The sequence below is a fragment of the Rhamphochromis longiceps genome, linkage group LG14, assembly GCF_057381845.1.
Source record: "Rhamphochromis longiceps isolate RC_006_pf linkage group LG14, R_longiceps_female_GT1.1, whole genome shotgun sequence".
Lineage (NCBI taxonomy): Eukaryota > Metazoa > Chordata > Actinopteri > Cichliformes > Cichlidae > Rhamphochromis > Rhamphochromis longiceps.
In genome coordinates, this window is record NC_140570.1 from 40232583 (window position 1) to 40257571 (window position 24989).

Consider the following 24989-nt stretch of genomic DNA (forward strand, 5'->3'; position numbering starts at 1 on the left):
CTCTTCGTCTGCGTCCGCTTCATTCAGCCGCCCGGCGCCACACAGCTCATCTCAAACGCCTCATTTTGCTTCCTCCTAACCTTTCTCTTCTCTCCTGCTTCCTGGTGCCTCAGCACCTGTCTCCTCCACCTGCTCTCCTCTCTCCATCTCGCCTCCTGCTGGGTTTGGATCGCGCTCAGCTCTTTCTGGCCGCCGTCAGAGCGCTCGCCGTTCCAAGAGGAAACTATCCATCACTGTCCAAATATAACCACAGCATGTAAACACGCTGCAGGCTTTACTGCTGATGCTCAGCCTCGCTAAAATCCCCGATTTACAGAAAACACGAGTTATTTACTGATGATCAGCGACGGGGGAACCTGAAACCTCTGTGGGGTCATGTGACTGTGTCAAAACGCCTACAAAATAAAACTTTATTTAAAATCAGTTAACAACAGCTTTAAGCCCAGAAACTGTCCTGCAGTTTATCAGCGGAGAGCTAACCCTCTGTGGACCTGATGGGGAACAATGATGATTCCAGGATGTTCACTTTTTACAGCACTGCAGTCACTTTACACACTCACTTTGACTTGACATCACCTGTGATTTACTTCCAGGTGGTCCCGCCCTAACCTGCTGATGTCGTTAACTCCAACTTTGGTTCAACAGATTTGTTGAGCTGTGCAGGTAAGCTTTAGGCAATTTAAACTGCCTCCATATATGTAGCAATGCTAAATATACTCCTGATAATAAGAAGGAAAAGCAACCCAAACAGCTCATTACACCTGAGCGGCGCACCTTTACCTCGCACAGCTGAATCTGTGGGTGGGCGTTGGTGCTGGTCTATAAATAACCCCTTCTTAACAACAATGTTTTCATAGCTCACCTGTTTAAATGGCATTATTAGGGGTGTGGTCTCTGACTGACAGGTGGATGGTGACACAGGAGTATCCAAGTGGTCTGAGCTCCAGCTTTGGTGAAATTCTCTGATTATATTTGGATGTCACGGAGCTCTGATTGGCAGGTATGGTACTGTGTGATGCTAACACACAGTCTGGGGTTGCTAACTGGCATTAGCTGATAACATAGCCTTCCATCCTCCGGTCCAAACATGGTCACATGTACTTCAGAAACCAGTGAGTCGAGCTATAGTAGCTAACGCCATCGTTCTTATACAGTCTGTCTGCTAACAGTAACAGCTGTTAGAGGAGAAATGTTTACATGCCCAATTACTCCAAACCAAATGCCACCGTAGTACCACCAGTGACCCAGGAGGTGAGCCTCTCAGAGCCTGAACCACGGCGTTGTTAACTGATGTCTATTCTTATTAATGTACAGAATTCACCTGCTTGCTGCTACTACTGCACATTCACCCAATGTATATACTACATATATGTTCTTCCTCTACAGCCAGCCCCCCCCCCCATTTTTGCACATGTCGAGGAGCGTGTCAGGCTACATTTCACTGTGTGTTATACTTGTATAACTATGCATGTGACAAATAAAGAACCTTGAACCTTGAACGTTAGGTAAGAAAGTCCAAAAAAAGCCCACTCTGAGTGGATTTCTGTCTGCAGGGGAGGAGTGCTGCTTTTAATGTGACTCATCTTTCACCTTCTCTTCAACAGTAATTGCAGCTGAAACAACCTGATGTGTCTCACTGAACTGGCTGCTACCTGTAAATCCATCTTCTTTGTGAAAACCGAGCATGTTCCCTCCTTCTGATGGGAACTAAAGTAGTTTGGGAACACGCACGACAATAAAGGTGTCAGGCAGCCTTTATGTGCTGCTGTGATGTTGACTCCAGGCCGTCTTTGAGCTCCATTTGTAGCCTGAGTTTATTCCTGTTTAATCAGCGGTGCTGTTAACAGCAGCAGAGAGACCCAGCAGCAGCTGCTCTCTGCAGCGTGTCATGGATGTAGAACAGTTTAACAGTATGCATGGATTCTCAGGCAGGTTCTGGACTGTGGCTTTCTCTGATTAATGAGCAGATTTGTGAAGCTTTATTTGTGTTTAGCTGCTTCCTAAAACTGGGTTTCTACCTCAGAGTCGCGTCCTGTCCTTTGGGGCTAGCATGCTGTTCCTGCTTCATGTCATTGCTGGGTTATGGTGATGTTATTTATATGCACGAGGCTTACACAGCATCTATGACAGAGTACTGAGATTCATCACAAACCTCAGCTACCCACAGACTCAGGAACTCAGATGTAGATGCATCTACATCTGAGTTCCTGAGCTTCATCAATCACAGAACTGTGGCCTTCAGTCCACAGACTCATCTCTTTCCAATTCAGTGCAGCTTTATTGATATAGCACCAAATCACAACAACAGTCCTCTTCATATTCTAAAGCAGTGGTTCCCAAACTTTTTTTGCTGGGCCCCCCTTTGTTTTACAAGAAAAATGTTCGCCCCCCCCCCCCCCCCCTTCTCGCGCGTGCACGCGCACACATGCACAAACATATCCTCTGCACACGCCCATATTTTGCTCCATTGCGGTTTATTTCACACCTCAAACATTTAGTAAACAATTAAGCAAATACAAGTAAACTGCAATAAATTACAGGTAGTAAGAAAATAAACTTCTAACTCTTTCACGCTGCGTCCGCACCTACACGGGTATTTTTGAACACGCAGCTGTTTCATCCATGTAAACGACGTTTCGAATCATTGAAAACTGCGATTTTTTTAAAACTCCTTTTTTGTGTTTACGTGTGGACGAGGAATACAGAGTTTGTCACGCAACGTCAAAGGTATGTGCCTTTATTCACGTCACGCTGTGCGCACGTTATTGTTTACATGAGATGAATTGCAGAATGATAGAGACGAAATACTGTTAATCTGACTGTCTGCAGGTTTACACGCAGTTACTGTCCCTCCATTTACAAAGGCAGAGGCGTCACGCTGTGATTATTTTACTGTATGTGTAATAATATTCAACATTGCTATCAATGCATTTTTCAAAAATGCCTCTCTGTGCAAAATGGGTTTAAAAACATAAACAGCTGTGGGATCCTGTTTGTCTGTGATTTAAACAGCAGCGCTGCTCCCGACGCAGGGAAAACCAACCCTGCAGGGAGACCTACTTCGGCACCTGTGCAGGTGAAGCCAAAGGGAAGATTTGCTTCACCATATTTTCTCGTCTTTGGCTTAGAATGAAGTTGGTTTGGAAACATGTTCAGCGATGCTTCATCTCCCGCTTTGCGTTTCTGTGGGCCCCCCCTGTGCTAGCAGTGTCCAAGCGTTTTGTCTTTTTCTTCCCCCCCTTTTCATACCACGCCCCCCCTGCAATGGCTCTGCGCCCCCCTGGGGCTGGGGGGCGGGCCCCACACTTTGGGAAGGTCTGCTCTAAGGTAAAGACCCCACAATCAAACCACGCCCTATAAGCATGCGCTTGGTGACAGTGGGAAAGAAAAACTCCCTTTTAATAGGAACAAACGTCTGACAGAAGCAGGCTGGGGGAGGAGCAACAATCTGAGAGACTGGTTTTGACTGGTTTGGGGGAAAACGTGATCACATTTAGCTAAATCTTAAGGAGTTGGCGTCAGTAGAAGCATTTAAGGTGGCCTGGAGGCACCTGCGGGCTGCAAGGGTCCCACCTGAACATGACTGGGTCTGCTTTTGGCTCGAGATGATGACGTATTGTGATGTTTGCTGATGAATCTGTGCTCTGCGGTCGTTTTAGTGTTTAAATAAAGTAAAACGAGCAGTGCAGGAGACCCTTCACACAGCTCCCCGTGCAACACTTCCTTATAGTTAACGGACAAGCAGTGCGCATGCGCGATGGGCCCCGAGTTTTGCATGTTTTTTTTTTCTTTTCTTTTGTGCACGGAGGTCGCGGGTTCGACTCCTTCTCTTCCGTTGATGCCCTGCGGTGGGATGGGCAAGACCCCGTGCCCTAAAAGTTCCTTCATCACGTTTCCTCCTCACACCAATCAGCACCACCATCGTGTCACCTTAACAGTGACGTCACTCCTGTGCTCTCCTGCCTCGAGCTGCAGCAGCACAGAGAGAGAGAGAGAGAGAGAGAGAGAGAGAGCGGCGCGCGGACACAGCTCAGGTGAACGCACGAGCCTCGACGCCCGCAGGAAGAAAAAAAAACGGCGAAGAAGCAGCTGCGGAGGATCTGAGAGCAGGTCCCGCGGTGCCTCCCTCCAGCTCTCCCGGTACCATCCACCCATCAGCGGTTCATCGGTGATCACATCATCCGAGACTCGACGCTTGTTGATAACAGCTGATTAAGGAAAGAAGGAAGGAAGCAAGGAAGGAAGCAAGGGACGCAGGCTAGGGGAGCACCTCGCCTCGGACATGGAGCTGGTTAAAGAGAAGGCACCCCCAGGTAGGACGGAGGGATGGGTGGATGAAACGGTGCATGGATGGATGGAAGTTTCCCTCATCCTGTGAGGGTGGATGAGAGGAACTTGGTGCTTTTTCCCGCAGAGGGAGGTGGATGGAAGGGTGGAGGCAGGATGAAGGGGACCCGAATGGATGGATGGATGTACGGGTGGATGGGTGGAGGGGACTGATGCATGTTGGGTAAAAGTGTACTGCGGTATCCTGCTGAATGCAGCTGCACTGGAGCTTTTTAGGTGTGGTTATTATGGGATGGGGTGCAGTGTGTGTGTGTGTGTGTGTGTGTGTGTGTGACAGAAGCCTGATGCAGCAAACACACACAGGCAGGCAGACAGGTGAGGGTGGTGATGCTGACTGATGCAGACACATGGATGACGGGTGGCAGGAGGACTGACGGACGCGGAGCGACTGAGCTGCTGTTGGTGCAGTGATGCTTCGCCTGGCCGTCCCGGGCTCCACGGCAACACAACTTAAAATATGGTTAATTCCATTCACACAACATCGCCGTGGACACCGGCCCAGAAACAAGCCTCAGAGACGCAGATCCAAAAGTTCTCCCCAAACATCAAAGGAATACTCGTGAATCCCAGGTCACCATTACAGCGATCCAGCTCTGACCTCAGCGGCAGCTGATAGTTTTATTAAACCCAAAGCTGAATTCCTCTCTTCGTTCTTTGTGTGACGATGTCAGACTCAGCTTAAACTAAATTCATCTGAGAATATACATTTACTCGATTTATTATTAAAATAACCAGTAAGAACAGGACCACGGTAAAACAAAAAGAAAACAAGAACGTTCATTTGGGATATTTTAATCATTTCCTCCTAATTCACTGCTCTTAAGGCCTCGTGCACCTCCTCGCACACGGAGGCGAGCAGCGGAGAAAACAAGTTTGAGTCAAAAACCTTCAAACATAAAACAAACTTCCTGCTCGCTTTTAACTCCACGAAACAGAACTGGAGGAGACTCGGCGCCTCCCTCTTTGTGGTGTATGGATCCGTGCAGACGAGCTGAAGACGCTCAAAACACGTGTCACCACGCGGCATCCATCTTGAAATCCTCCAGGCGTTTTGTTTGGTTGTTTGTATTTACGGATTACCTGTAATTTAAAGTTTTGGAGAAATGAAAACTGCATGTAGAGAAAAACTCTCTGAATCTGAGAGAAGCCATTTTTATCCTGGCAGTGAAGATGCTGAGATCCAGATGTGGCTGAAGGTGGTTCTGCTCGTATTTTAAACTTTTCTCTGCTTTAGCAAACAACTCCAGCTGTCTCGTTCTCCTTGTGTCGTCTCATTTTTGTGGTGGAAATGCTTCCTCCGGTAACCACGGTTACATTAGCAACGCTAACTCAGCTGTAAGCTGCTGCATGTATGAAGCTTTTTAATGAGCCTGGTTCATTTTAAGTGTCTAACTTGTTGATGAAAATCAATTTATGGCAGCTGCAGTAAAATCAGGTCACTGCTGTCAGCCGAGCACACGAGGAAGCTGGTAATGCAACGCTTCGATTGCATCATTCCTTTATCCTGGTAAGCGTCTGATTGCTGAGGTCTCCAGACTGCAGACGTGACAGCTGACCATCAACACCAAGATTCAGCCGTTACACCAGAGGCAGCACGGGGTCCACGACTTTCAGCCCCCGCCCTAGCGGCACGCCAGAAGTTTCGCACAGATTTTCGTGCTGTCTCTGCGCACACATGGAGAGGCTGCAGCATTAGCAGGGTTAATGCACTTCCTGCAGTTATATTTCCAGCTGGTTTCCTGCACCCACTCTGTCAAAGAAGCTGATCATACATGTTTCTCATATTTGACATAATTAAAATTTTGTTCACCTGTGCCGTCATATTTTCTGCTTTAAAAAATCCACATTTTGAGGTTGGAGGGGTTGGTGGTGATCGTGTTATTTGGCCTCTGGGTCTCTGTGAGCTCCACACTGTGAGGAGCAGTAAAATGAAGTGCACTCGGGCTGAGAGGAGGAAGGAAGAGCTTGTGTGGCCTGAATAACAGCAGCATGTGGTAATCTTTATCTTAGTAATAAATAGAAAGTCCCAGAGTTTGTATTCTTATGGCTCCTGAGTTTGGCTCCACCATCAGATCTGTCTGTGTGGAGTTTGCATGTTCTCCCTGTGCTTGCTGAGTTCTCCAGCTTCCTCCCACACTCCAAACATGTGCAGTTAGTGGGGTAAGGTTAATAGGTCATTCTAAATCACCCATAGGTGTTAATGATTGTCTGTCTTTATGCGTTAGCTCTGTGACAGACTGGCGACCTGCTCAGGGTGTACCCTGCCTCGCCCAGACAGCTGGGATAGGCTCCACCCCCACTGCGACCCTGAATTAGACAAACGGATGGATGAAAATATTCTTAGAAATATTTATTGGTCATGTTTTCATGTAAAGGTTGAGCAGATGCTCATTAATGTGTCTGCAGTGTTGTTCTTACACTGCCCAACAAAACAAGTGCACAGCGGCTAATGTTAGCATGTTTTAAACCGGCGGGCTCATGCTAGCTATGCAGACGGCACAGCAGCAGGTTTGAAGAGCAGAAAGCAATGATGATGCTGCAGAGAGAAGCAGCTCTGTGAAGGACTGCGATCCACCGTCTTTGCATTTAGTTTGGAGTTTTCATTGATTTCACTATTTCACACGTTTTCCCGGTTTGGCACACACGTCAGCCAACTTTCCAGCCGAGTGCACACACTCCTCTCTCCTCTGATCTCCGACCTCAGTACATCAGTACAATCATCTCCACTTCTGCTGCAGCTGAGCCAGGGACCACAACTCCGCCACAAACCCTAAAGGCTACAAGAGGGAAAAAACTGAAAGATCAACATCTGAGGAGGAAACCAGACGAGCATCTTTGTGTAACGGAGGAGCCTCGTATTACGCCGAAGCGCTAAAGTGGCTCAGGAAGAGTCTTAACATCAAGGCTGATCTCTCACAGCGAGAACGCCTCCAACACCGTCAGCAACATTTAGCATCTGCAGTCTTCGTCTCCTGAAGGTTCTTATCCATATCAGATATTATACATGTTGCCTAGCAACCACCTAACAATGGACGAGAAAGCCACGGCAGTCAGAAGCATCCGGGTCTCCCAGCATGGATGAGAGAGAGCTCAGTCCTGTGGTCGGTGCTACGAGGACATGTCAAAGTTACTGATGACACCAGGCAGCAGGAGCAGCAGGCCAATTCACAGTTGATATGTTTGTATTAAAGCGTGTTTGTGACAGATGTCGGCTCATAAAAGAAGACTCACAATAAAACAAGCGTAAAGCAATCCTGCCAGGCGGCTTCCTGCTGCCATAAAACAGAACGCGCTCTGTCGTCGCACTCGCCAAAGATAAACGAGGCTGAACTTTGAGCTAACTGCTTTATGAGTCAGACTCCTTTATGTTAACATTTGGTGTTCATTTGGTGCCCGACAGTCTTTCTCTTTGATGGGGAACAGAGAGGCCTAACCTGCAGTGTGTTGCTGCAGTGCAGCCTCTGTAACATCTGGCCGGAGCGAGTGTCAAAGCTCCTCCAGATGTGGTCCGAGCTGGTTCAGAGACACGTGAAAGCTGTGCTGAAGTCAGTGAAATGTCTGTCAGTCGAAAAGAGTTAAAAGCTGCCGTGAGTCAGCTCTCTGCTGTTCAGCAGAGCTCACAGCATCAGCGCGCTGTATTATCAGCAGAACTGCAGGCCAGTGCAGCTCTCAGCCCACCTGAACGACGGGGAATTATTCTGAGAAATCCTCTTTGTGCCAGCGAGGCCGTGCTGGTAGAATAAACCACGATTATCCTTTAAAAAGCAGAAATGCATTTATTTTCCTTAGTGTGCTTTTTAAAAATCTCACTCTCAAAGCTCTGCATGCTGAAGCAGTCAGAGCTGCTCCAACAATCAACAGTCACATGACACAAAGCTGACGTCTGCTTTAAAAACACAAAACAGCTGGTTTATATCATAGAGAGCCTGTGATGTATAGATGTAGCTGCAACAACAGAAAGTCCGCTATGAGCAGCAGTTGGAGAGAGTGGGAAGGAAGAACTCCCTTTTAACAGGAAGACACCCGACAGCAGTCTGCTGGGAGTGTTTGTGAGGGAGACAGAAGAGAACAGGTAGCAGGACTGAGGGGGCTTCAGGGCTGTAAGCCTACAGGAGGAGTCTGGTGTCGCGTCACTTCCTCGTCATGAAGCAGTTGAAGTGCTCTAAAAGTAAACGTCCACAAAAACCTCATACTGATTCTGTAAATGTGTCAAATATAAAGCCGTCCAGTGTGGGGGCGTGGCCTACTGCAAGCCCACATCAAAGAAAGAGCACATTTTCACCCAGTGCTTTGTAGAAAATGCAAACATGTAGACCAGAGACTTTTATTTTGGCGAGGGAGAAGCTTCAGGGTGCAATGATTTGCTTTGGGCCTGCTGTTTCACAACTGTCAGGTGGCATGGCCTAAAGGGGCGTGGTCTAAAGGGGTGTGTTTGTTTACAGCACACAGATCAGTGTGTTGTATTGATTCTGGGATCAGATCCACACCAATCAGGATGATTCAGTGACCTGCTGCCCAGAACAGAAACCTGAGAGACTCTGTGGACACACACACACACACACACACACACACACACACACACACACACAGGGGAGTGTTTATGTCGATTTCAGGTTGTGTTTTCACCCAAACACTGCCGGTATCAGTGTCTCTGTGTACCTGTACACCTTTGTGTTGTTGCTGGCTGGAGTCCTGTTGCAGGCTCGCCATGTTTGAAGCAGATGATTCTCACTTCCTGTGTCAGAACGCTCAATTTCATGTTTTCTAAAAACGAATGCCTCACAAAGACAGTAAGATGTTGTGTTCATATAAAACAATAATCAGTGTCATAGTTATAAGAAGCGTTCTTGTTGTCTCTTCACTAACAGGCTTGATTTTAGAGTTCCTGCTTCTCCTTCACAAGTGAGATGAGGTGGATCTTCCTGTCCTCGCTCTGCGGGGGTAGAATTACTCTGCCCTTTACCTTCATGTGCAGTCCTGTGGAAAAACACTCGGCATGTCGGAGCGATCGAAAAGGTTGCGGTTTCTCGGCGCGAGCTTCCCCTCCCGTTACTGAAAAATGAAATTAGAGTGTCAGGAAGTGATGATTTACCAGCCGGTGAGAGCTGCAGTCAAACCACCGGGGACGGAGATGCACAGCCTCACCTTTAAAACACTCACAGAGCAGATCTGAGTGCAGTTTTCAGTGATGAGTCCATCACTGATGACTTTGTTCACTTACTGGATTCTTGAATATTGACCCAGCTCTCATATGTTGGTGTAACAGCCTCTGCAGTGACTTCACCTCAGCGTCATACTAAGCAGGTGTGAGGGCGTTTGGTAATCCGCCTGCAGATGAAAATTTGACCAACTGTTCCCACCTTTACACACCTGCAGGTATCACTGCTGTGCTTCCAGCCAGGTGTTTCTCACACAGACTTGTGTTTCCAGGTATACTTTGTGACCGCCGCTTCGCTCGTTTCCCTTCGGGCAGGCTGCTCAGCTCGCCGCTGCGACGGTCTTCAGTATCGTTCAGCTGCGAGCTCAAACTGCCGACATCGTGAAATATGCACGAAAGCTTCGACTCCTGGATCGAGGGTTGAGATGAACACAGCAGAGCCTTTGGTAATCGAGACCTGTGTAGAGGAGGTAAAAGTCATTAAGGTTTCTGCAGGTGACCCTGTGGGAGGAGTGTTAACCTTTCCAGCAGCCCTTTGAATCGGTCTCCCTGTGGATGTTGCCCCTTTTTACCCCCCCTGCACCTCCCGCCTCCCACAGACGGTGCTTACAGTCCAAAACAGTCTTTGTCATTTCTTTCTGTCCTTTAAATGATACGTAAAAGTTCATGAGTCTCTGTGAATGCAGTCAGAAGTCAGTTATCACATCAGCTGTCCCCTTGCACCTGTCTCACAGTGACACCTGTGGGCCGGGGGCGTGTTTAAAAGCGGGGCGGAGCCGAGTGCCTGCCTCCAGGCTAGTTTGAGCTCAGTGTGAGCGGTCAGCTGAGGGGAGAGGAGATGCTCTGACTGGTGGGTCTGTCACAGTAACACACGGAGCGTTTAGATCACATCAACAAAATCCTCATTTCCGTCACCTGTCACAGCTTCTCACAGCTGCCTCCATTTTGGATCCAGTTTCTCACATCCATCGAGCTCCTGTGCTAACAGGCGTAGCTTTCGTGTCTGCTGGTTGTTATGATGAAAAAATACCTGCAGGTAGTGTCGGCAGCTGCTCCGCTACAGCCGACCGGCGCCGACAGTTCATGGTTAAAACGAGCAGCGTCAACAGCGATGACAGAATCTGTCAGCTGCAGCGTTTTCATGGTAATTAGACTGCTGGTTAAGATCGTGTGTGAGTGAAGAGGCATCACGCTGCATCATCTCGCTGCTTCTGTAGCTCGCTGCGATACAGCACTGACACTTTCCTGCAGCGGATCGATTCCTGCAGGACATTAAGCTCATTATCTGGATCAAGCTGCAAAAGTCAGTGGCTTCCAGCTGCTGTTTCACTCAGTTTCAGTCCGTAATCGAGCGCTCGGCTCCTTCTCAGGTTGCAGCAGCAGGATGTGGACCTGTTCCTTATTTCCTGTCGTTTCTCTGCTGCTCCGATGGATGTTCATCTGAAACATGGACAGAGTTTCAAACACTGACGTCAGATGTCGTGTTTACGAGGGGCACCCAGTCAGGAGAAATTTGCCACCAAGCCCTATTATAAGATAAAGAAGGATTATTTTGGACTATGAGTCATGCAAAGCTACCCTAGCAGAATCAGAGAGTAGAAACAGGGAGATGGAAACGAGTTCTTTTTAAATTAGCTAATGTGAATGTTCAGGAGATGCTAGCCCACTCAGCAATCATTCATTCGCTGGTCAGTTTGCAGGCTGTCGATGGTTTGCAGGAAATGAGACGTGAAACATCGTGTCCAGGACAACGTCTACGAAATCTGACATTTTTCATTTAAACATGGAAGTCTATGGAGACTGACTCAGTTGGAGTCAGGCCTCTAGTGGATGATAGAGGAACTGCAGCAGGTTTAAGTCTCCATGAAATAACCAGAAATATATTTGAGCTTTGGCTGCAGGTCTTTGCAGATTTCTCTGAAATGTGGTTTGATTTTGATGGACTGTTGATTAAACTGTTCCAGGAAACTTAGAAAGCGCGTACACGAACGAAAGCAGAAGGATCTTTTTGAATAAATTGATGAACGATCGGCCCTGGATGGCCTGAAGTACAGCTGAGTCCTCTCACAAACGAGCCACCCTCCTCCACTGTGTGGGAGATGAACATAAAAGGCAGAAGATGCTGAGCTCAGCGTGCGCCAGCCCCTCCCTGTCTGATGTTTTATGGCCAGTGCGTCTCCATCATTCCCAGCAGCGCTCGGCTCTCCGTTTTAAACAGGAAGCTGGAAGTGGAACAGCAACAACATCTGAGCCAGTTTATGATCGTTTTACAAAAGCTTTTTCCAAAGCTTCACATTCAGCGTGGAAAGTTACTGCACGCTTGCTGCATCATGCACGCTCTTTAAGCAGCTCCCGAGGAGCAGAGGCCAGGACATGGAAGCAGAAGTCCGAGGGCATCAGGAGGAAAAGCAAAATCACAAACAGGAAGTCACTTAAACCTCATTTTGAAACAGCTGCAGCTGAAATGTAAAAACATTCGTGTTTAGAGGTCTTTACCTCTGTGAGGATTTTCTGTCTGACAAAGCAAACATATTCACCTTGGCTGTCTGTGATTGGTTGGCTGTTCTTGTTTATTGACATTTTATTTTGAAAGTTTTGTATTCTAAATGGGAAGAGTTGGGACCACATTGTTCAGTTCGACAGACTTGCTGCTGGTGTGTTGTTATGACTTTACACACTGTTAAATAATGACATCAGACTGGTGCAGGAACTTTTGCACATCACACTAAAGGCCTCTTTTCCTACACCATGTTCAGACTCTGCTCAGAAACAGTTGGAAACCCCTTTACGCCTCCTAAGGTTGGGTGATTGGATGAATCTGTCAGCTCTTGGTATTGAGTTTTGGGCAGTTTGTGTTGTAGTACCTTGCTCATTTAATATTATTTAAGGTGTTTTTATCCCAGTTTCTCCTGTTCAGGAAGTGTGGAGTGGCTCTCTGTTCAAAGGCTCCAGGTTTCTGAGTGAAATGGGTGTTTCTAATAGGTAAAGCTGAAACTGCCTAAAAACCAAGTATGGTTTGGCTTGGTTATTACTTTAGAGCCAGGAAAAGAATAGGCCAGGAAGAAGATGGAAGACATCATACTTACTCACAAGCTCTAACCTTCACTGTTACACTTAGAAGTTGCAAAAGTCCCTTTTTGAGTGCAGGATATTTTATTTAAGCAGTTTAGCAGAGGCAACAAAACCCTCAATCGAGGTAGGAGAGGGGTACGCTCAGGCCTGACACTAAGTCCCATCCGGGCCATGACTGATGAAGCAGTGACCTCCAGCTCCTTACCACCCCGGACGGAGTTTTCACTTCTTGGACATCCATAACAGGAAACCGTGAGGATGCCGCTATGAGGCTTGATTTTTAATACCTTCTAGCTTGTCAATAAAGTGAAACCTAACCCTAGTCTTGATTAGGTCCGTAGTGACGTGGTGGATATGAACAGCTTAAAGTCATTTACAGAACCATCCAGGGCTTCGGTTACACTCTCCGTGATGGCCCAAACCTTGGACTTTATGTTTAGGTGAAAAGTAAAAGCACTTAAAGGAAAACAATGTATTGTTGGATGTTTGTCAATCTGAATCTTTAGCCTTTGGCTTAAGCTGATCTGACATCATGCACAAAGACTCAGACCTTCGAATGGAGGCCATCTGGTAATTTCCAGTCTTGGTGTAAGGTGTCGAACTCCAGGCCTCATGGGCCGGTGTCCTGCAGGGTTTAGATGTGTCCTTGATCCAACACAGCCGATTTAAATGGTTAAATTACCTCCTCAACATGTCCTGAAGTTCTCCAGATTCCTGGTAATGAACTAATCATTTGATTCAGGTGTGTTGACCCAGGGTGAGATCTAAAACCTGCAGGACACCGGCCCTCGAGGCCTGGAGTTCTCCACCCCTGTTGTAAGGAGTTCATTGTCACCGCAAAGCAAGTCCTTCCAGAAGCAGGTCAGATATTCTGTGTCCTGTTTGCTGGATAAAAACACGAGGCTGAGACCAGAACGTTCCTGACGATGGACCGAGTGACCTTCACCTGAGACCGGCCTGCACTCCTCTGAGTGACCAAACCCAACCTGGACTCTAAACAGCCGGAGACTTGGTGCATGTTAGGAGGTTATTAGAAGCAGAAAGCCTGTCACTATAAAATGATCTGTAATATCCAGTTTGGACGACAGGAAACAGGAGGTCCGTCATCTGAGGAGAAGAGCGTCCCATGAAATATGGGAACATGTCAAACCCACATTAGTGCGTCTCACTCTGTCCTGACAGGCTCGCAGAGATCTGAATCATTTCCCACTCCGTCTTCATCAGCTCTTCGTGTGTGACAGCTGCGATTCTTGGCTGTGTCACAGATGTTCTCTCTTACATTTCTGTAGTAAAGGCGTCGGGAGGATGATGTTGGTTTAGATTTCAGAGCAGATTGATGGTTCAGCATCTTCCTGGTGTCACGGCCTTTTTGGCCAGTTGCTCCCAAAGACAGACGAGCTCAGACGCATGTGTGACTCACTTTAAACCTGTCGTTTCACCTCCAGCAGGCCGAATTTAACCTCCTAATATCCACCCATGACAACCTGTCTGTGATTAGGGTTAGTTTGATTAATGTTCAGCCATTTTTATATCATTTGTCCTTTCTTTTACCCAAATGGAACATAAAAGCTATATTTTTATCTAAAAATAAACACACACACACACACACACACACACACACACACACACACACACACACATATAGCTCAGAGAAATAATCAAAGAACCTCCAAACTCATAAATATGCAAGAAGCTGCTTTTTTAGGCGGAGGACTGGATGATGGTGATCACACCACAGACTCTGTGACTGGAGATGAGCACACCAAGACCACAGTCTGCTAACACTCACTATTCATTCCAGATCTTAGTTGAAGTACATCTGCTGCTCGTTCGCAGCTCCTTGTTTTCATTCTTTGGCTGCACTCGGGTCACATTTCAAAATGATCCTTCTTTGTCTGATTCTGGGCCTCTCACTTCACCCACTGCCTGAAACAAGCTGGTTTAGTCCCCCTGAGCCTTTAACCAACTCACTTCTGATCGGCTGCCGAGAAAGGAAAGTGGGTGGGGCTTCTGTGCCTGAGACAACCATATTAGGGATATTGACTCTATGACATCATACACATCAAAGATAGAAAAACCTGCGTGAAACTGAGTGTTCAGAGCTGTTTGCAGAGATTATACTCTGACCTCGTTGTTAAAAACTTTGTCCATGTTTAATATGAACATCCAGCTTCACTGGAGCAGATATTGGACCTGCAGTGCGTCGGACATGCAGCACGTTTTATTTGGGACTTCTGAGCTGGATTTATAATATTTTATTCAGCAGCAGTGATAAAGATAAATGGTTAGTTTAGCTACAGTGCTGTGATGTTGTGCAGTATTTGTTGGGGTTGGCATGATTGCTTGTTTTTTGATCAGTAGCTGTGATTTTTGTTAAGTATACATACAAACACTGAATGATTGTTGCCTTTAGGGAGAGGACTTGATGCTTCTGTTTGTCGGCAGCTGTGACCTTGAGCTGTGAAAAAGCTTTTTTCCTGCCACAGAGACAAAAACGCTACTGACGGCTGAAAGTAATCAGCAGACCTGCTGTTTTATTACCACAGAGCCTGATGTCACCTCTGCGTCGGCAAACGGGACAGCGTGCAAAGAAAACGTGGCATGGTCCTTTAAGAGTATCGCCATGGAGACAGTGTGAAGGGGCAAGAGACGGCATGTGTCATAGAGAGAGAGGAGCAAGCGAGCTTAACCTAAAAGTGTATCGTCATGTAGACAGAGAGAGAGAGAGAGTCAGCAGACCTTTCAATTATTTATGAGGCTCCTCTGGAAATGGTCTCTGCAACACACACACACACACACACACACACACACACACACACACACACACACACACACACACACACACACACACACACACACACACACACACAGGGTTGATGAACAGTCTAATGTAATGCGGTGGTGTGGCTGCAGCAGCCGAGCAGGATGGATGTCTCTGCTGCATTAACGCTCCCATCAAACCCTCTGCAGCTCCAACAGCTTCCTGCATCCACGACGCTTACCCCGTCAAAATAAGAGTCCCTACCTGTTTGTAAAGGACCAGTCCGTCCCTGCTTCGCCTGTGCAGGTGTGTTGATAAAGTATGGTCATGTGATGTTTTCAGTCGAGAAAGTAAATCCAGAGCTGACTTTAATAAATCACAACTTTGTAAAGAGTCTGTGACCTACGAGGGAGTCACAGCCACACAGAAATGTATGAGGTGCCGTAAGGGACATTATTACTGAAACGCTCTCACACACACAACTGAAACGCTCTCACACACACAACTGAAACGCTCTCACACACACAACTGAAACGCTCTCACACACACTACTGAAACGCTCTCACACACACTACTGAAACGCTCTCACACACACTACTGAAACGCTCTCACACACACTACTGAAACGCTCTCACACACACAACTGAAACGCTCTCACACACACTACTGAAACGCTCTCACACACACAACTGAAACGCTCTCACACACACTACTGAAACGCTCTCACACACACAACTGAAACACTCTCACACACACAACTGAAACGCTCTCACACACACTACTGAAACGCTCTCACACACACAACTGAAACGCTCTCACACACACTACTGAAACGCTCTCACACACACTACTGAAACACTCTCACACACACTACTGAAACGCTCTCACACACACAACTGAAACGCTCTCACACACACTACTGAAACGCTCTCACACACACAACTGAAACGCTCTCACACACACTACTGAAATTTTAGCTCTCACACACACTACTGAAACGCTCTCACACACACTACTGAAACGCTCTCACACACACTACTGAAACGCTCTCACACACACTACTGAAACGCTCTCACACACACTACTGAAATTTTAGCTCTCACACACACTACTGAAACGCTCTCACACACACTACTGAAACGCTCTCACACACACTACTGAAACGCTCTCACACACACAACTGAAACGCTCTCACACACACTACTGAAACGCTCTCACACACACTACTGAAACGCTCTCACACACACAACTGAAACGCTCTCACACACACTACTGAAACGCTCTCACACACACTACTGAAACGCTCTCACACACACTACTGAAACGCTCTCACACACACTACTGAAACGCTCTCACACACACAACTGAAACGCTCTCACACACACAACTGAAACGCTCTCACACACACTACTGAAACGCTCTCACACACACTACTGAAACGCTCTCACACACACAACTGAAACGCTCTCACACACACAACTGAAACGCTCTCACACACACTACTGAAACGCTCTCACACACACTACTGAAACGCTCTCACACACACAACTGAAACGCTCTCACACACACAACTGAAACGCTCTCACACACACTACTGAAACGCTCTCACACACACAACTGAAACGCTCTCACACACACAACTGAAACGCTCTCACACACACTACTGAAACGCTCTCACACACACTACTGAAACGCTCTCACACACACTACTGAAACGCTCTCACACACACTACTGAAACGCTCTCACACACACTACTGAAACGCTCTCACACACACTACTGAAACGCTCTCACACACACTACTGAAACGCTCTCACACACACTACTGAAACGCTCTCACACACACAACTGAAACGCTCTCACACACACAACTGAAACGCTCTCACACACACTACTGAAACGCTCTCACACACACTACTGAAATTTTAGCTCTCACACACACTACTGAAACGCTCTCATACACACTACTGAAACGCTCTCACACACACTACTGAAACGCTCTCACACACACTACTGAAACGCTCTCACACACACTACTGAAACGCTCTCACACACACAACTGAAACGCTCTCACACACACTACTGAAATTTTAGCTCTCACACACACTACTGAAACGCTCTCATACACACTACTGAAACGCTCTCACACACACTACTGAAACGCTCTCACACACACTACTGAAACGCTCTCACACACACTACTGAAACGCTCTCTCACACACACCACTGAAACGCTCTCATACACACCACTGAAACGCTCTCACACACACTACTGAAACGCTCTCATACACACTACTGAAACGCTCTCATACACACTACTGAAACGCTCTCACACACACCACTGAAACGCTCTCACACACACCACTGAAACGCTCTCACACACACAACTGAAACGCTCTCACACACACTACTGAAATGCTCTCACACACACCACTGAAACCAGAGGCATTTCCGCTGAACAGGAAGTTGTTTCCTGACAAGGAAACTGATGGAAAAAGTGGTATATTTCAAAACACTACAAGGATTTCTACTCAGCAACCTGCTAGTACAGCAGTCCCCAACCTTTTTTGCGCCACGTAAACGATATAAAAATAAAAAAACGATAAATACCATGAAAACCATAAATAGAAATGTGTTCGAATTTTTGTGGAGGAATAAAACCCATTACATAGAAAGATCTCAGCTTGTGAAGGGATACAATAAAGGTGGTATCAAAACTCCAGAATTGGAATTTATGGTTGGCACCCTTAGAATTAAATGGTTAAAATCTTGTCTGTCACAGCCAGACTCTACTTAGCTCCACATCCCATGATTCTTGTTTAATAAAATAGTATACAGGATTAGACTTTATTTTGAAATGTGATTTTGCGGCAAATAAAATCCCCATAAAGATATCAAACTTTCCAAAACAGACGTTGCATTTTTGGGAAAATGAGATTTACCCACAACTTCTCCCCATAATTCAACCTTATGGAATAATAGGGTAATAACACTTAATCAAAAATCAATTTTCAAGAGTGACTGGTTTGAACAAAAATATTATATTCATAACAGATTTGTTGGATGATAACGGTGTCATTCTAAGTTACACAGACTTTTCAGAAAAATATTGTCTAAACTGTTCTCAAAGAGAATATAACAAATTTTGTGAACTGGTCCCACTGCCTCTGCTTCATTTGATTAAAATTTTTATGATATACGATAATTTCTCATCAGTGCTCCCAAATTTATTGCTAGGGCAATGTCAGCTGTTTGATAAAAATGCAATAAGAAATTTGTTAGTAGTTTCTTCAAAGACAAAATATTTCATAGTTACAACAGAATGGTTACATGGCATGGTTCTAATTTAGTTATTTCATATACACTGGATAAAGCATACTAAAAATTTATGAAATAGCCTATTCTACCTAAAGTTAAAGAAACACACTTTAAACAAAACTAATACTGTGGCAGAATTTCTAAAAACAGAGATTTGGCTTTGAGGTGGATCAGTGTTCTTTTTGTACTGATGAAAATGAAACCCTAGAACATCTTTTTTTTTCCTATGCCCTATCACACAATGTATTTGGTGCAACTTAAAAAATTGGATTTCCCTAAATATTAATGATGTGCCACTGTTTGAATTACATCATAATTTTTTTATATGGATCATCTAGCATTGGATGTCTCAGACATTATTAACATCATCATACTTTTGAGTAAATATCATATCCATTGTGCTAAATGGAGGAACGCTAAGCCTTCTCTCCCTGGTTTTATTGATGATTTTAAGATATTTTTCTTTGCTAAAAAAGACAAAAAGCACATATGCAAAAAAAATAACCAGGATAATGCACGTCTCCCGCTATTCTAAATTTTGACTTATGCTGAGGCTAATATATTGTTAAGTAATGCAGCTGTCTCACTAAGGTCCAGAATCGATTTGTTCCACGATTCGATTCAATTCAATTCGATTTGATTATGGGGAATTTTGACAGTCAGAAATATTATAATTCAGATCAGTACATTTACATATTTTTGTATTTAGAAAAAGGAAGCTGACACACGCAAGACTTTATCAAAGGTGTGAGCATCACAGCAGATGCCTTTGTGTCAAAGTAGCTGAAGATAAAACACATAAAAACATGAAGGTGGTTTTCCTGGCCTGGGATTTTATAAAAATATTCTGCAGTACATCAAAAACGAAAGAAAACCATTAATCAACATATGAACGTTACCTCTGACGTTACAGCGGTTTTATTAGAGACACGGCTAACGTTTTGCATTTTGCATAATTTTAAAAAGTTTAAATTTATTCAGTATTGAACGGCAGAAATTAGGTTTTCTTTTCGGAAGTATGTAAAATGAAAAAAAAAAAAACAGCGGCCGACTGCGCTGTAAACAACAGTAGACTTGTGCATAACAAGCAAGCGAATAATACAGAAAACAGATTTTTAGACGGGAAACTGTTCTTGAAGTACAGAGAGAGAGAAAGAGAGGGCTGTGCATGACGTGCGATTTTATCGTGGTGGAAGCAAAACAGTGAGGGAATTCATGACGATGTTTATGTGAAGCGCAGTTTGGATCTTCTTTTGCTGCTGGTTCAGTCAATATTGTTTGGAGAGAGATAAAACTAACAGCTTTAAAAAACGGCGTGAAAACAAAGCGCGGACCTGCCGACAGATCAGAGTCAGCGAGCTGTCGGCTTTCAGCCCCGACCGTGTCCGTGCTGTCGGGTGAGAAAGGCGACATCTCACTGATTCTGATCCGCGGGTCGCGCTGTGTGTTCACGTCTTTGTGCAGAAGCCGTGTACCTGCTCTCATTTACTGTCTTAGCTGTTTGGTGGTTGTTGAAATTTTGTGAGGTTTCACCTGAGATTCTGGCATTTCGGGCAAAATAAATTTATATTAAAAAATCGATTCAGGATTTTAATGAATCGATTTCACGTTATCCAAGCCAGAATCGATTTTAATCAATAAATCGATTATAAAAACCCACCCCTAACTAACAGGTTGCTGAGTAGACATCTGTGTAGTGGTTTGTTTGAAATCTAACACTTTTTCCTTCAGTTTCCTTGTCAAGAATTAACTTCCTGTTTAACTGAAATGACTTGGTTTTTCAGTAGTGTGTGTGAGAGCGTTTCAGTAATAATGTCCCTTACGGCACCTCATAGAAACGACCTCTGAGTATGAGCATAGTGAGTTAGACCGGCTTTGCATAAAATGTAACTAATCTGTATAAGTAGCACACACATAGTTTTTTTGTTCAGCAGTAGTGTGAGACAGGGCGTTTCTAATTTTAGCGATATTGATCACATGGGAAAAAAAAGCAGACCTACATATTTGTTTAATGTACACGCTGAAGGAGAGATGACTGCAGGAGATGTTTAGTAAGATGAAAAAGGCCCGAGCACAGAACCCTGTGGAGCTCCTTTATTCATTCTGACAGATTCATAGTTTATTTTCTGCCTTTCGCTCAGAGGCAGACGGAGACAGTTTGCAGGTTTGATGCTGTTTTCTGTCTCAGTTTATCCTCTGTCATCTTTACTGACATCTGTCTGCATGACCTTGGGAAGAGAAGAGCATCAGCACATAAAAGTGAACTTAAAAAGCTTTTAATACCTCATTAATTTAAGGTGCTGGGACACGAAGCGGTGACGAAGACCAGGTCTGGACGTGAGCTGAGCGCGCTCTGTAACAGAGAACCGTACAGAGGAGCCAATCACAGCATCTGATAAATGAACGTCTGATGACTTTATTGTTATGATTGTTCAGCACCTGACGCTGTCATTAGCTGGCTTTGCATGATGCACAGTTCAGAATAAACCCAGAGTTTGATCCTCTGTCTGAAACCCGCTCCCCACCCACTGAGCCAGCTTTTCTCTGATCGGCTGCTCCTCGCATATGGCCATGTTAAAGATGCCCTGTCTTTGTGACATCATAGAGATCCAAGGATAGAAAAAAACTGTGAAACTGAGCATACATACACTGAGCTGATTATAAGATGCTTTACATGGACGTACATTTATGATAAGGAGATAAGTGATCAGCAGACTGCAGGCACAGATTCAGCCTCAGCTTCTTCTCCTCTGGGTTCAGCTGCAGCTCTGAGCTCTGTTTTCCTTCCACCATGTTTCTTGCTGTGTTGTGCTGTGTTTCATTCTTCTTCTTCTCTGCCGTGCACCTAAAGGTTCTTAGCTTTAATATAAACACAAAAAGAAGATGTCCAGAGAGAGCCGAGCCTGCTGACAGCTGATTGGATCATTGATCACACAGGGAAACGTGGATGCAGTGGGATGGACCATCTGTCCTTCAGTGCAGCACCCCCCCATCGTCACGCCCTGACGCCTGCTCTGCGCCTCCTGCTGGTCACACGGGGAACAGACTGCAGCAGCTCGAGGCTGCAGCTGAAAAACAAACACACATCCTCAGCATCGGAGACAAAAGGAGGCTCGACGGGGCGAGCCCAGCTGCTGGTCAGCTGTTTGCTCTCAGCCAACGCTCTCCAATAATCAGAGGATATGAAGCTTCAAACATGACGATGTACGTGTAAACAGACTGAGCTCACAGAGGCTCTCAGCTCCAGTGGGGATGATTTTTATAGGAACCTTCATCATCAGAAGCAAATGTAGAGATGTGGAAGGTCACTGAGTGTTTATTTACGGATGTTCATTCAGATGAAGAGAACAGCCTCGTCTTCGCACTTTAAACACAGTTTAAAACTGTAATCAGTAATAAGAAGTGATGTCACAGAGATGGGATATCCTTACATGGTCATCATCTTCAGGCGTGCTCCACGCAGAAGCCCCTCCCACCTTCTGTTTAGTCTTTGAGTTTGTGAAGGGACGTGACTAAAACAGCTTGTTTCAGACTGAGGCTGCACCGAGGCTCGGTGTGAGATAAATAAGGATTATTTTGAACTTTAAGTCATGCAGAGCTGCTGTGGTGGAGGCCAGAACGGAAAGACGGAGCTGGAAATGATCAAAATGAGGGAAAGATGGGAAATGAGCGGCTGCTGTTGTTGTAAAGGTGCAGAGCTGGAACATCTGCCGGCACCTTAATATTATTTATTTACATACATAAAGATTTTATGTAAAGTACTTTCAGGAAAATCTTGGTATTGATTTGGATGTTTAAAATATTTATCATCACTATGCTGTCATTAGAGCTGCATCCTCGCCCTCCCTCATCACTAACACGCAGCCAGTCTCCTCTGTCAGAGCTGCTCCGGAAACCCCGCTGGGATCTGCATCCAATCATCTCTGCTTTCCTAAATCAATACTGTGACATCACGGAGGACTTAGATTTAGAAACAGGACTGAGAGGAGTTACAGGTTCCAGCAGATGTCTGGTAGTCTTTGTTTTTGGCACAGCAGGGGGCCAAAGGGCTTACTGGGAGCCAGATGACCTCAAACACAGACTGGATACCAGAAGATTTCCAGTTTCTCTCTGAAGTTCATGTTCGAGTTCTCTTGACAAATCACAGGTGATCAGGCAGGTAGATAAGAGGGCGTAGCCTTCCTGATTACAGGCCAGCTTAGATATCAAAGAACCAATTAACAGGATAGTATCCTGGGAGAATGACATAGATCATCAAATATAGCAAATAATGTAGATTTCAAAATAAATAGTAAATAAACCCGGTCCTAGTTGGTGCTTGGAGACAACCCACACGAGCCTTTGACTGGAGCCGTGACAGATCCACACACAAACGTACTGAGAGGAGAGGCTCCTGGCACTTCAAATACACCTGTGATTTCTTTGAGCCAGAAATGATTAAGTCATTAAGTTAACAGGTGCTTCACACGGACACAGGTACCTGCTAATCTGTTACATCCAATTAAAATCCTGGAATTTTACTCAAAAAAACTGGAGCTCAGACTTCATAGGTGGTCTGTTACCACAGCGACCTCACAGCAGCCACATTATTGGTTGGATGATGTCATTAAAAAGGCTCCAACAGCACAAAATCAGTCCAGAGGTCCAGTTCAGGTGAAGCCTGACACCCACCTGTGTCACCATCCACCTGTCAGTCAATGAGGCCACGCCCCTATAATGCAAACTGTGTTACTGCTGTATTTGGTTCACCTGAGATCCTTCTCTCACTCCTCGTTATCTGGGGACTCGTACCTATTTTTAAAAGTTGGATTTAGCAGATGATGTTTTTAGACCTGACAAACGAGCCTTTCGTGCTTCATAAACTTGCTGAGGTTTGGTTTACGCTGCTTTGCATAACCAGGAGCTGCTGCAGAAACCAGCTGTGTAACCTGACCCCTCTCTGTGATTTATCAGGCCTGCAGCAAACAGTGACACAACTCGTGCTCAGGACAGGAAATCATACTTGAAACTCACTCACGGACCGAGTGAGTCAAATGCGCAGCTGGGCGGGAACACGAACCTTCTGACGTCTGAAAACCTTTGAGGAGGCGACACGCGAGCGCTCGGTGTTTACTACGACTGTTGGCTGTTGTCAGCGTTTCTCTCGGTATTAATGTACCAGCAGCTGGGCGTGGTCACGTGGAGGCGTGTGCAGCACTCTGAGACTCTGTGTTTAACAGTGACTGGCTCTCGGCGACAGATCCAGTGGCTGCCTCATCGATTAGCGCACTGATTGACTGACTAATTAAGTGACTGGAGCTTCAGTCTCAGTCAGCTTTCTGCCTGCCATGACCCGTTATTACAGCCTGTTTCGGCGTCTGCTGTCCAGAGAGAGTAAAGGAGAGGAGGCCGATGAAGAGGAGGGCAGCATTCACAAAGACAGCAGCCAGCAGGGTGAGTCCTCAGGAGACACGGCGCCCACCTGAGTCCTCTCTCATTCTTTAATGCTCACTTTGTTTTGTAGTGATCAGAGCTGGTGAAAGCAGAGGAAGACTCACAACTCAGAATCATGATGTGATTTAACCTCACAGTTACCATGTCCGCCTCTATAATCTCATCATTTACTTTAAATAACAGAAATATGCACAAACATCTGTCCCTGAGTCCGGTCGCGCTGACTTCTTTTATGTTGCTTCTGTCTTTTGTTGCATGAAGCTGCAGAAACGTCTTTTTTGGGGGGAGTTTATGTGAGAAGGTGTTTCTGATTCAGAGTAGACTGAAGAGTTTTAGAGGCCACATTAGCTTTGGGAAGTGTGGGACCCTTGTTCGTCTCCTTTCTGAAGCTGAACCCTGAAACTTTCCAGAAGAGTTTGAGATCGTCTTTCACAAACTGGAAATGTGTTCTGGAAAGTTCCTGGTGTGTTTGCAGCAGCAGGGTGGAGCAGCTGAGGGAAGTGCTTGATGGAGGTTTGCTAACAGGACGGGCATACAGCAGAGTGTCATCTGCAGATAAACTAACGTTTATCTGCAGAGTGTCATCTGCAGATAAACTAACGTTTAGTTCATGGAGGATGTTGTTAGCATAAATATCACAAATACATGAGATAAGCAGAGGTCCAGAGCTTTGTGGTACACCATCATTTAAGTGTAAAATATGTCCAAAACCAGAGACGTCACAATAATCATGAACCTACATTCTGACTGTGACCATCGTAAAGCACGCAGCGAACCAGAGAAGAGAGATGATGTTTCTCTGTAACTTCTTTTACACAGAAACTGATATCCTGTTCAAGTTAATCAATCAAGAGTCTACCTAACATGGTTTTTGTGTTGTTATTGAGTTTATGCCATTTTT

The 24989-nt window shown here is 45.5% G+C and overlaps 1 protein-coding gene across 2 annotated transcripts in view; it reads left to right on the top strand.

Moving 5' to 3' along the window:
* Window positions 1-3999: 3999 nt before the first annotated feature.
* The window catches only part of LOC146654754 (fibroblast growth factor 12-like), a 57289-nt gene continuing 36299 nt past the window's right edge, over window positions 4000-24989 (top strand). The window contains exon 1 of one of the 2 annotated variants that reach the window (XM_085379612.1): window positions 4000-4313. In XM_085379612.1, the coding sequence (XP_085235738.1) occupies window positions 4283-4313 (31 nt within the window). In that variant the 5' untranslated portion in view covers window positions 4000-4282. Of the gene's footprint in view, window positions 4314-23574; window positions 24089-24989 lie in introns of those variants that run through there. The other variant, XM_085379611.1, reaches the window with a different exon arrangement.